The sequence below is a fragment of the Hydra vulgaris genome, chromosome 11, assembly GCF_038396675.1.
Source record: "Hydra vulgaris chromosome 11, alternate assembly HydraT2T_AEP".
NCBI classification, from domain to species: domain Eukaryota; kingdom Metazoa; phylum Cnidaria; class Hydrozoa; order Anthoathecata; family Hydridae; genus Hydra; species Hydra vulgaris.
The window spans coordinates 23948620-23962737 of NC_088930.1; the positions used below are offsets into that span (position 1 = coordinate 23948620).

Consider the following 14118-nt stretch of genomic DNA (forward strand, 5'->3'; position numbering starts at 1 on the left):
TAAAAAAAATACTTAATAAACATCGTGGCGTTCAAAAACAATTATAAAACTATAACTATTTGCGAGCGTGGTTTGGTTTTTTAATCTTTGGGCTCGTGGTTGTCAAGCAAGAACTTGTTTTCGTGACGGCACTTAGAAATAATTTCTGTTTTTTTATTTAATAATTTTTGCGTACCTTTGTATGATATTATGCAAAGTTTTTCATGAAGGCAAAGCAAGCATTTTTTTGTTACGTTGCTGTAGGCGGGGACTTGTTTAATTATCGACCAAGTTAATTTTGGTGTTATTTTTAATAATATATATATACATATATATATATATATATATATATATATATATATATATATATATATATATAGCGCACAAAATAAATAATTGAATATATTTTTATAAATTGAATTATTTTTAATAATATAGATTGAATTGTTATAATAAATTGAATTATTTTTAATAATATATATGCGGTAATAATATTATGCGGTAGTGGTGTAGTGGTAAGAGCGCTCGCTTTGTAAGCGAGAGGTTCGGAGTTCGACTCCCACCACGTCCCTGGAAGTACCGCGCTCAACTTAGTTTCTCCGCGCAGCGGCCTTGCTCGGCAAGGTTCGTGTTTCGGAGTTAAAGAGTTGAGAGAGGGTTGCACCACGAATAATGACTAAAAAAATAAAAAATAAAATATTAAAAAAAAAAAAAACAAAAAAAAAAAAAAAAACAAAAAAAAAAAAAAAAAAAAATGAGTATCCTCCTCGACTGTAGTGGCCCCCCTCGGGCCTTGGGGAGGTGAATAATCTAAAAAAAAGAAAATATAAAAAAGAAAATATATATATATATATAAAAATATATATATATATATATATATATATATATATATATGTATATATATATACATATATATATATATATATATATATATATATATATATATATATATATATATATATATATATATATATATATATATATAGCGCACAAAATAAAAAATTGAATATACTATATTCATTCACTACGGCATATTTAAGTCAGCATAGTACTGATATATTTTGCAAGCTTAAATCTAGACATTTAAAAGAATAAAAATAGAATTTTTTTTTCTTTTTTATGAGTAGTAAAAATCATGTAGTTATTTTTATTTAATCTCGTCAAAAAATCAATTATATATATATATATATATATATATATATATATATATATATATATATATATATATATATATATATATATATATATATATATATATATTTATATAATATCATTTAGAGTTTAAACTTCATTGTTCCACACTTGTATATTTTAAACAGGTTTCCATGTCATTTTTCTTATTTACTTTATGGGAGAGCACTGTTTTTTTGCAGAGGTTTTCAGTTGAAGTTATTTTTATTTCAGGTTTATTAGGCCACTCATTTCAGTATATTGACTCGAATTAAAAACCATTAAAAAAAAATGGTAAACCGCATATTTTTATTTTTTGACCTTTTGCTAAAAATCTAAAATACTTTAAAAACAAGGGTGTTCTAAACTTTTTATGACCAAATATTTTGACTAAAACTTTTTATGACTGTATCTTTTGACCACCAAAAATATTAGCATTAATAATAGTAGTTTCCTCTCAACAAAAATTTGAAATTCAGAAAAATGTTTAGCGCCTACTGACAAATAAAAAATTCAGACAAATGATATGCTGCTAATGTATTTTAATTATTCAAATTTGTTACAAATAAGATATTGTATTTCTTCAATATAAATATATCTTTGAAAATCTTCTTACAATATCATTGAACTGTAAATATCACAACAATGGACATTTTTATTTAATACTAGAAACCTTTTCTGTGTCTTCTTTACATTTCTATGCACTGCTTCGGATGTTTGTTCTGACATAACACTGCATCCGATCTTCTACCTATCAAGATACTAAATGAAATGGAACCTAATGAAACTTCCATCCAACCTGATTATATGAAACTTCCATCCAAGGGCAAATTTATCATGTACATATAGTTTTAAGAAGATCAACATGTTTATGTTTATGTTGTTCATAAATATGGTGGAATTAAGTTGAGAATTTCCTTCTTGGAAAAATGGATTAATAAAATTTTTGTAATACTGCATCTGTATTTGAGGTTTGCTATCAAATTGATACTTTTTGAATTCACTTGCTAGTGATCTGAAAGTCTTGAACTCTTTTCTCATTCATTGGCCTATCACAATAGCAACATGAGTATTTTTTACCATGATTCTATATTTTAGAAAAACATCTAGGTATTGCTTATTCAAAACTTACATTGCATTCTAATTCAAGATAATGAAACAAGGTATGGACAGACAATCCAAGGATGATAGTAAACTTTAATTAAGTTGAAGAAGTTGTAACCTAATTTGTTTGGTTGGAACTGGTTTTCAGATATTGGTAGTTTTCCTCTACATTTCAAACTATGCAAAGTATGATCACTTTTTTGATCCTCCTGTTCTTATGGCTCCTGGTTGAAAACGTGATGCCGATGGTTCCTGGTTGAAAACAAGATACTGATGGTTCAACATCTGCATAAATAGGTTTTTTTTATTTCTAAATTTGCAACGCTCTATTTTCTTATGATTGTTTCATAGAAAAATTCATGTTTCTGATTTTTTTGCATAAAATGGTTTTTTATATTAAAGTTAAAAATTAAGTTTTTTATAAAACAATTTTTTTTGAGATTTTTATACAATTTCGCTTCTTTTGAAGTTGACCAACTTTTAAAGAACTTTTTCTCAAAACAATTTAGCAAAGGGCAAAAAAATGGCAGCTACATAGCATATTGAATAAGCGATTGACCTACTTGAGAAGTTTTTAAAAACTCAGTTGGTTATCCCATGCAAATTATGAATGATAATGATTAAGTATTTTCTTAAAAATACCCTATAATTCAAAGGAGATCACATTAAATGCTAACATTTGTATTGCAACTATTTGAACCTTATTGCTTTAACAACTTCATTTTCAACAATCCTGTAAGCAACAACTATTTAAGTTGGGTGTTAACATTATTTAAGTTAAGTGTTAACATTATTTACATTGGGTGTTAACAGTAAACAAAAATGAAAATTATAGAGTATGGCTAAAATGGCCATCCTAAATGTGGTTGAACTTGCTTATGCTTGGAAGTTGCACCAGATCCAGCTAAATTTACAATTTTTTTGGTCTTCTCTAAAAGAGAAAGAGCATCATTAAAAGGACAAATATAATAACAGTATTCTATACATATATAAAAAGATTTATAAAATAAAAGATTTCGATTAAAAATGGGGATCTATCAGAAAAAGAAAATGGCAGATCACATTTAAGATCAGATACCTGTTCAAAGCAATCAGAAAGTAATGACTTTTTGTCAAGATTAGAGTATATAGTTGTTTATATCTACCTATCTATCTATCTATCTATCTATCTATCTATCTATCTATATATATATATATATATATATATATATATATATATATATATATATATATATATATATATATATATATATATATATTTATATATATATATATATGTATATATATATATATATGTATATATACAGGTCTTGTTACGAGATTTCGCTGCGTAGCGAAAACGCGTAACGCATTTTTAAGTAACTCAACTCAGCAAATATATTTTGCATCGTTAGAAGTTATATTGCGTCATTAGCGTCTTTACAAGTACCGCATTGTAATAAAAGTTATTTTATTAACGCGTTAAAAATCATACAAAAAGTTTTTTTTTCTCACTATAACAAAAGTTACAAATAAAATCAAAGTTTTTATTAAAAAAATCATTTTTATTATTTTTTTCAAATATAAACTAAATTTTATTTTGAAAAAAATATTTTTTTCATGAAACGTAAAATATTTGTTTATTTTCTTATGATTTTACATTTGGTTTTTGGTTATTTTATCAATTGTTAATAAATTTTTTCTTATTTAATTTGCGAACTCTTTTTAATAATGTTTTTAAACAATAGAGTTTTTTTTTTGTTATTTATCAGTTACCGATAACATATTCGTGATCATAATTTATTTTCATAAATTAAATGAACGTCATTAAAACTTTACGTTATTGAATTAACAATAAACAAAATATGTTATTAATAAAATTTTTACATCAAAATAAATCGTGTATTTTTTAAACTATTATGACTAAAAATAATTTTTATATTTAAAAGGAATTTATATATTTAATTCCTTAAGATAAAACTTAAACACTTTATTTTTTTTAACTAATTTTTAATAAAAAAAAAAAAAAAAATGAAACAAACTGTTTCTTTAACAAAAAAATCTATTAGTTTACAATTGCGGTTAAATGCTTTTACTTACGACTTTGTTTCTTCTGAATAAACGTCACGTTAACGATAATCAAAAGATAATTTAAATATTCTAAAAGATATAAGTTTTTGCGTAGCGCAAAACTGCTGAGCGCGTAGGCTTTTCGCAAGCAATCGCCTTTTCGCAAGCAAATCGCCTTTTCGCAAGCAAAATGCGAGCTGCGTAACGCTTCTTAACAAGGCACAGTGGGCCAGTAGGTGGACAAAATGGGAAAAATTTTAGTTGTCTAATCTTGAAAACCTATTTAATTTTAGTATCTACATATATTAGGAGAAATCTATTGATAATTTATTTATATTAAATCCCTTAGTTACCAGGACTCTAAGCATTTGAATATTGAGATAAAATAAAAAAAAATAAAAAATTATGAATAAGTAATTAACGGTGACATCAACGTTGTGTTATATTTCAATTACATCTACGTTTTTGAAACAAAAAATTAGTACATGTTATTCTAGAGTATTTAGAGATAAGAAAAACCAATGTGTGAAATAAATTTGTCATAGCATGTTATCTCAGTTATACTTTGAAAATCACAGATTAAAAAAAAAAATTTCTTAAGAAACTTATTTTTTGCCGCACAATAACTAATAATTACCACAATTTGCCATGTGTTGTCTTATATTTATTCGAGCTATATGATGCTTCAATCGAGTTTTAATTGATTGCTCGTCCCCTTAAATCCCCGTTCAGATTTTATGTATGTTTTAACTTGGTTGCTATGGTACTAAATTTTGCATAGCAACAACTCATTTTTACATTAACGTTGTTTTAACAGTATTTTACTTGCGCTAAATACACAATATTGGGGGTATGTATTAAAATGAGATTCAGAATTCTTATGAGGTTAACTTTTTTTGGTTACTATGGATACCTTACTTTGCATAACATAGCAACAACATATTTTCGGTAGTTGTTAGTAATTTAATTACTAACACTGACAGTAATTTAATTACTTTTAATTTTAATTACTAACACTTGTAGTAACTTAATTACTAACAAGTATTAGTAGTCCAGGCGGCATATATATTATAACATTTTACTTTTAAATACAAAATACTTGTTACAATAATTATTTAGATATGGTTTTGTTAAACTTAGACATTCATAATTTTCTCCAAAAAAACAATCTTAGTATTTCAAAACAAAATATTACTGAAGATATATTAAAATTTATTCAGCCAAAATTTGCTGATTTTAAAGACGTTGATTTTAGACATGCTGTTCAACGATTTGTTTACTTGTATAAAAAAAAGTGGAAATCTGCAAACTATACTGTGAAAAATTTTGAAAAGAAGTTTGTGAACTGGCTTAATGAATATTTAATTGTCAGAAAAAAAGACAATAAACCAACTGCAAGTAGACGTGGTCGAAAACCAGTTGCATTTGATAATAGTTCTAATAAAACTAAAAAACGGCGTGTATCTTGTTTAATTGAATCATTCATTCATCCAATGAATTATTTTTTGCTGCTAATAAAAAATTTAGAGATGAATCTGTTGTTATTGCTGCCAAGAATGTTTTAAATATATCAAATACAGATAAAGCAACTAAATATTCAGCAGACGAAGCACTGGCTTTAATAATTGATGCAAGTCTGACAAAAGCTTCCTATCAATTGATTAGAAGCGGAGCCTTGGAGAAAGAATATAACATCTACCCCGCTTACAATGATGTCAGAGATGCAAAATTGAAATGTTATCCTGCAAACATAACAGTGGAGGACTATTCAGCTTCAGTTCCTTTAAAAGATTTAATGACTCATACTTTGCAAAGAATCTGTGCAGTTCAGGAACCTGTGCTAAGGCACTTGATATTGAACGACAAAGCAATAAAAACAATGACACTAATGTGTAAAGCTAGTTTTGATGGTGCTACTGGCCAAAGCATTTATAAACAAGTTTTATCAGAACTCGACATTAACAGAGATTTAAAGTGTGAAGAATCATTATTTATTTCTTGTCTTGTCCCATTGGATTTGACTGGATTTAACAACAGCAACGAAAAGGTGCCTATTTGGAGAAATCAAAAGTCGTCCTCCACAGCCTATTGTAGACCCATAAGATTTGCATACAAAATGGAATCCAAGGAATCTGTGATTGAAGAAGATCAGTACATTAAAAGTGAGATAGAAAGCTTGGGTATGATTTTATTAGAGGTTTGCGGATCTTCTATTGAAGTGAATTGTATTATTGAACTTACAATGATTGATGGGAAGGTTCAAACAATATTATCTGAAAAAAATAACTCATACCAATGCTGTTCAGTGTGTGGTGTCTCTCCAAAAAATATGAATAGTCTTGATATCCTTAATATAGATTATACTAACAGAGAGTTCAAATATGGTCTTTCCAGTCTTCATGCATGGATTCGATTTTTTGAGATGTTATTGCACATTGCATATAAAAAAGAAACAAGAAAGTGGCAAGCAAGATCTAAAGAACACAAAGAAAAGGCATCTGTAGCTAAACAAAAGATTCAGACTGATTTTATGAACAAAATGGGACTTGTTGTTGATTTCCCTAAAAGTGGTGGTTCTGGAACAAGTAATGATGGCAATACCTCAAAGCGTGCTTTTGCAGCATATGAACAAGCAGCTGAAATTCTGGGTATTGACCAAAACCTTATATTCAGATTTTACATTATCTTGGTAACGCTCTCTTCAGGATATGAAATAGACTGCTTAAAGTTCAATGATTATTGTTTTGACACTTTTAGACTATATGTGTCCCTTTATCCATGGTATTACATGGCTCAATCAGTTCACAAAGTATTGATACATGGACATGACATAATTAAAAGCCTTACATTACCCATCGGACTTATGTCAGAGGAAGCTCAAGAGGCTAGAAATAAAGACTTTAAATCTTATCGCAAAAATTTCAGCCGAAAAACATCCAGAAAAGCAACAAATACTGATCTTATCAATAGACTCCTAGTTTCCAGTGATCCTCTTATTTCATCATTGCGTAAATCAACATCACACCAAACAAATCATAAAGCATTTCCTTCAGATGTTTTACAATTACTTAAACAATCTTCAAACGATATTATTGATTTATAATTTTTTGATGTAATTTAAAATTGATAACGTTTTCTTGCACTATTTTTTGCTTTTATTATTCCTAAAACATTATTTACCTAAATACTCAATTTTTATTCAATATAGGTGGGTCAAAAATCCGATAAGATATTCAAATATCAATTTACCACTTTGTAACTAAGGAAAGTATCCGGTAACTAAGCAATATAAGTATCCATAACAACTAAATTTAAAAAATTATTACTTTTGTAAGAAGTGTGATCTCATATTGGTACTCATGCCAAATTTAGTGAATATAGCACTTATAAAATATCTGCAGATAACAAAAGTAGGTTGTTGCTAAGCAAAATAAAGGTATCCATAGCAACGAAATAAAAAAATATTACCTTCATAAAAAGCGCAGACATCATATTAGTACTCATACTAATTTTAGTGAATATAGCTCTAATATTAAATTAGTTATGAATTTTGTCCAGTAAAAGTGCATTCTGGCCCACTGTGCAAGGCCTGTATATATATATATATATATATATATATATATATATATATATATATATATATATATATATATATATATATATATATATATATATATATATGTATATATATATATATATATATATATATATATATATATATATATATATATATATATATATATATAGCGCAGAAAATAAAAAATTGAATATACTATATTCATTCACTACGGCATATTTAAGTCAGCTTTTAGAACTAACTCTAAAACAAAAGTCTAGATAACCATGTCTGCTTTATTAAAGGAAAATGTTAAGCACTGCATTAACACAGATTTAGTGAGGTAATCACTGAACTTACTCCCACAGAAATCTATGGTGAAAAGTGTACCACCACCATCATATTTATTTACTAGCAGGAAAACTTGTTATTAGTATGTATCTTTTAAACAGAACAACACAAATCATATTTTATAAAATTGATATATTAAAAACTTCAAACAACATCAATTCTCAGACAAATCTGTTCAGAAGTTTTTATACTTATAATTACTAATTACATAACTTATCTATAATTACTAATAATAAAGCCTATCCATAATTACTAAAAATATAGTCTATTTATAATTACTAATAATGTAACTTATCTATAATTACTAATGTCATAGTCTCTCTATAATTACTAATGTCATAGTACATTAGTAATTACTAATGTGGTCAAATATATTTGATCAAATACAAATACGAATAGGTTAATTCTAGAATTCCAAATACAAATTCGAATACAAATATATGCAATCTTCATTTTCCAAGTACAAATAGAAGTACAAATAATTGTATTTTCCAAGTACAAATACAAATATTTGTATTCTCCAAGTACAAATACAAATATTTGTATTCTCCAAGTACAAATACTAATATTTGTATTTTCCAAGTACAAAATACAATATAGACATACATGTATAGACATTATATTTCATATATATGGTATAAACCAATCTGTTCAAAAACTTTTCTAGATTTTAAAATCAAATCAAAACAAATTTGTTGTGGCTTATCTATATATCTATATCAAATAATTTTTATAAATTTGATTTTTCTACCTTGATACTTTGGAAATGTTTTCTTCAGCATCCCATGAAAGTTTTTCGCACCATTCATCTGCATTATTGAAACCTTAAGCAAACTTTTTCATATTCATCCATTTTTTCCTTTTTAATTAAAATTAAATTAATCAAAAAAGTAATTCTAATAAATTATTTTTTACTTTATTATAACTTTTTTTAAACTATATTAAATATAACTTTAAAAAACAAACAATCAACAAATTAAAATTTTCTGTTAAAAATTTTAAAAACCTTTTTTCAAAAATCAAAGAAAGTATAACATATGTCAAATAAAAATTAACACAAAAATAAAACCTTATGACCAACCACTAAACAAACCTCATTTATTTAATTTCTTTTTAACAATTAGCACTTCATTATACTGAGTATTTCATTATTTTATATTGAATATTAATATTCCTTTTTCTGGGAAATCCACAATGAATAAAGAAAACAAAATTTAAAACTATAGCTGTATTAATAAGGTAAATTGTTTGTACAAAACAATTTACGTTTTAAAAAAGACTTCATTAAATACACTAGTTAATTGACTTGATTTAATTACACATTTTTTACAAAAATATTTTTATTTTGAATAAATATTTTTTGAAATAAAATTATATTAAAAAGTCAGATTTACTAATTTTTATTTGACATTTATAATATTAATAAATATGACTCACTAAATGGGATATTTTCTTGGCTCATATTAAGTAGCTCTAAATATCCTTCAGAGTTGATAGCATGTTTTTGATGCAAGAAGTATAAAATTGAACTGTTCGATTCGTGAGTTATCAATACTACTGCATGCTTGGAAAGTTTCATAGGTTCGCACGCTATAAAATATATTGCAAATGTTTTTAATTAAAATTGATACTTTAAATTATATTTGCATTACAATATGGCTAATATTCTTAATGAAAGAAAATTTCTTGTTTTTAAGTTTTTTGATATCATATTATAGTAGTAAATTTGCAGACCTACAGATTTGTTTAAATTTGCAGACCTACAGGTTTGTTTCCAGACTTACAGGTTTGTTTCCAGACCTAAAGGTTTGTTTCAAATAAAAAACCAACAAATACCTAGATACTGAGTGAAATCTTGAAGCAAAAACTGTTCCCAGTCATGTGTTGTTTTGACTTTGTTTTTTCCAACATAATCGTATTTCAGTATTCCTATCCACCAACATCCCTTTAATTTAAAACATAAAAATTAAAGTCATTGATATAAAACAAGTAACTTTTATTAGAAGTAACTATTGATTATAAAATTAATTTATTAATGTAAAAAGTGACACCCACTGCTGCATGTAGTGAGCAATACATTTAGACACCTGTTTGGTGTTTTAGACGGGAATTGGTTTTTCCAACCGCTATTTTTTTCTGTTCTTTCCGAATGCTGCATATCTTAAGCTTCCTACATAGCTTAACTGTATTGCTATATTATAATAAATGGACACATGCTGTACATTTAATTAACACCCAAAGCAATTAAACGGTCACATTCTTCTTTCTTCATTCTGATTTTGGATTATTCAAGTTTGTTCTGATTAATCCAAAACCAAAATAATGCTGATTTTTGTTAATAGAAAATGTCATTGGTATTATTGTTACTTGCTTGTTATTATTCATATTTTATATAACTTTACATTTATTCATTTATTTATTTGATATGATTATATAAATTTTTTATATACTTATATTATGTTATTTATATTATGTTAATAAATAAATGTAGTAAAAAATTAAATAAATGTTTAACAAAATTAAGGATGTTATCTTAATGGGATTTGTTATATAATATATATTTATAATATTAACTTTGTAATAAAATAGTTTGTGGTGAGGTTAACTCTTATTGAAATAACATATATATATAAAAAAGTGATCAAAGTATTGATACATTTTTTCAATTAATCAATGAAAAGATCAATAAATTTTTGACTCATTTTTTAATCATTTTGTTGCTTTTTTTGACATAAATTCCATACCTTAAATGGAATGAAACTTTGTAAATGTTTGTAAAAGGCTGCAGGGGCCACAATCATGGCTCCAAGGGCCACAATCATCGAGAAGACTACTTTTTTTTTTTAAAGTGTTATTATAACTTTCTTTCAACCCTTTACGAACCTTGACATGTATGGCTGCTGTATGGAAAAACAAGTTTGGCGCAGTACTACAAGGGACTTGGTGGGGATTTAACTTTAAACACCTCATTTAAAAAGTTAGTGCTCTAACACTACACCACTATCGCATTTACTGCACCACCACCACATTTAAATTTCAACCGTGTAAAACAATTTATACTGACTTCAAATTTATTGAATTTTAACTTTATGAAATAATTATTGTTTACTTTTACTTTATTGAATTTAATTTTAATGTTGTGCAACAATTAATACTGACTTCAACTTTAATGAACTTTTATGTAGTGAAATAATTCTGTAACAATTAAAAACAATTATGATTGAATCAAATCACTCAATCATTTAAAAAAAATCACTTTTAAATATTTTAGGAAACTAACCTTTGGTGTAAGCAAATCAATGGGATCTTTTGTAGAATCAAGATTGCATCTTTTAAAAGTTAAGAAAATGATATTTATTATTATTATTATAATTGACAATTAAAAAACTAGCATAGTAACATTTTATTTAACAAAAATATCAAAATATTAAAAAAACTAAATATAAAAAAAAATTAATTTAAAAAATGCTAAAACTGAAAGGATACAAATGAAATTTTTCAGGTATCACATAATGAAATGGAATATCACATTGTTCAATCAACATAACCAGATGTAAGCATGTATCAAGAAGCAGTTGCTGGTCTTCCCTTGAAAAGTATTTTATTAAAAAATATTATCATTAAAAATTTTTTAAACATCTTCACTTCCAACAAGGCTGCAAGCAACCACTATTAGAGTTGGAAGTTATATTTGAATTTATATTGTATTATATTTTAGACAACATCAAGTAGAATTGCTATTATTGATTTAACTACTAATAATCCATACTACAGGTTGTTTACCATTAAGAAAGTTACCAGTTGCTTACAGCTAAAAAAAAAAAAAAAATTGAAGTTGTTATGTTTTCTTTTAATTGTAAACTTTTGTTAATTTGATAAAAAGATGTACTTTTTTTTACTTTTGTTTTATTAATTGTTTATTAATTGTTATAAAAATATATATTTTGTTCATTTTATTGGATACTCTCTTATGTTATGCATAATAATTTGTTATACTTATCTAGGGGATCTCCATAAAAGGGAAGTTCAAAAGTTTAAAGAAGAACTTAAATTTTTAAAAATATGTAAACAAGGTAGAAATAAATACACAAGGAGAAAATTGTAATTTTACTAGATTAATTTTTACTAATCATTTGTCAATTATCGAGGTACTTATGTTATTAACACGTTTATCTAATTAATTAGTTTAGTCTACATTTGCAACACTTTTGAAGAAAGAAAAAATTAACTTTAGTGAAAAAAAATACTTAAACTAAATTTTTAGTAAACAAACTAAAACTCCTTGAACTAACTAGTTACCATGAAGCCAATATGTAGTATTAATATTTTCCACAGTTTACTAAAACCTTTTGAAATAGACTATAAATAACAAGTATATAAATGGTAGGTTTGAAACAGAACTAAATTTTTTATCATTTTTTTAAATTTTTAATCTAATTCACTCCCAACAAGGCTGCAGGTAACCACTATTAAATTGGGAGTTACTAGAAAACAAAGAATAAAAAGAGGTCTGTTGACAGAAGACGTGAAAAGTTGAAGGTTGTATGAGTTCGAAAACAGGTGGGAGAGAATCCAAAGCACAGTTTACTAAAAGTTATTGAAATGATCAAACTATAAATAATAAATATAGAAATGGTAGGTGTTGAACAGACTTAATATCTAGTCTAGACATCTGGACATCTAGTCTATAATAATTAGATATATTATTAATAATTTTATATTTAGTTTCATACCTTACTACAGTTATAAACAAAATTTTATCACTAAACGTCAAGAAAAGCCAAAATTTGCACCGCAAAGATTGCATCGGATTGCATCAGCCAGTTGTCTTAATTGCATCATATCAACTGTTTAAATTTTAATTGTTCTTTTGAAAGGTTCTTTGGCTGCTGTCAAAATCTCACTTTGATTTTTAACCAAATTTTTGAAATTTGGAAATACAGGTTGAAAAAAGTTCCTGACAGCTGTTTAGAGAGCCCAAATTGTAGCCCTACACAGTCAAAAGTTGACAAAATACAGTATTGCAAAGAAAATGTGTTAGCAAATCAGTTGCGCATAAAAGAATTATCAAATATATTCGGTGTTACATCATAATTATTACTAGTTGCTCAGAAAAAATGTAATGAGGAGGGAAAGAGATTGCTTATGAGGTCATGTGTATAAATATTTCTTAAATTCTGCAAATAAAAAACAATTAAACTTTAAAATATAAAAATAAAATAAAATATAAGTAGAATAAAAAAAATAGAATTCAAATATAAGAATTTAATTTTAAAATTGATAAAACAATTTCATTTTACAGTCAAAAGCATATATGAAAGGAAAACTTGTTTTTTAATTTACAGTTGTTTTTTTGGCTTCTCAAATAATGAGGTATTAAAGGCTTTTGGCTTTTCAAAGATTGAAGATAGAAGGTTTATAATACAATTAATTAAATGACAGTCATCGCTTGATCCTGAATGTAAGTATGGTACCGGTATGAGAAAAAGAAAAATCTTTAGTCACAAGTAAATTATTTATGAGTGTTTAGTTATATTCTTACTGAGAATTGTCCATAAAGATGTTTTCGTTCTTGAATTTAGTATCCTCCAATCCTTTTATGTAATAATACCCCATTTCAACATGCATAGTATTCTGAAATAAAAACAAACTAATTAATAGAAAATCAAAAAAATAATAACTTAAATATAAAAATAAAATATTAAATATAATATAAAAATGTAAATATAATATAAATATAATATAAATAATAAAAAATCAAAACTTTATTATACAACTTTATTATATTACTTATTTCTGCTATAATTTATTAATTTAATTATATTTAAACAATTTGATTATATTTAATTAATGTAATTTTACTTTACTAAGCGAGAATGGTAATAATAAGGATTTCTGTATAATCATAA

General features: G+C 25.7%; 1 protein-coding gene across 1 annotated transcript in view; it reads right to left on the reverse strand.

The window, feature by feature from the left end:
* The window catches only part of LOC101239796 (uncharacterized), a 49994-nt gene that overhangs the window by 19306 nt on the left and 16570 nt on the right, over positions 1 to 14118 (reverse strand). The window contains exons 9-14 of the mRNA XM_065810517.1: positions 13752 to 13843; positions 11696 to 11797; positions 11490 to 11538; positions 10046 to 10154; positions 9647 to 9799; positions 8961 to 9033 (exon numbers count right to left, since the gene is read on the reverse strand). Coding sequence (XP_065666589.1) covers positions 8961 to 9033; positions 9647 to 9799; positions 10046 to 10154; positions 11490 to 11538; positions 11696 to 11797; positions 13752 to 13843 — 578 coding nt within the window. The remainder of the gene's footprint in view (positions 1 to 8960; positions 9034 to 9646; positions 9800 to 10045; positions 10155 to 11489; positions 11539 to 11695; positions 11798 to 13751; positions 13844 to 14118) is intronic.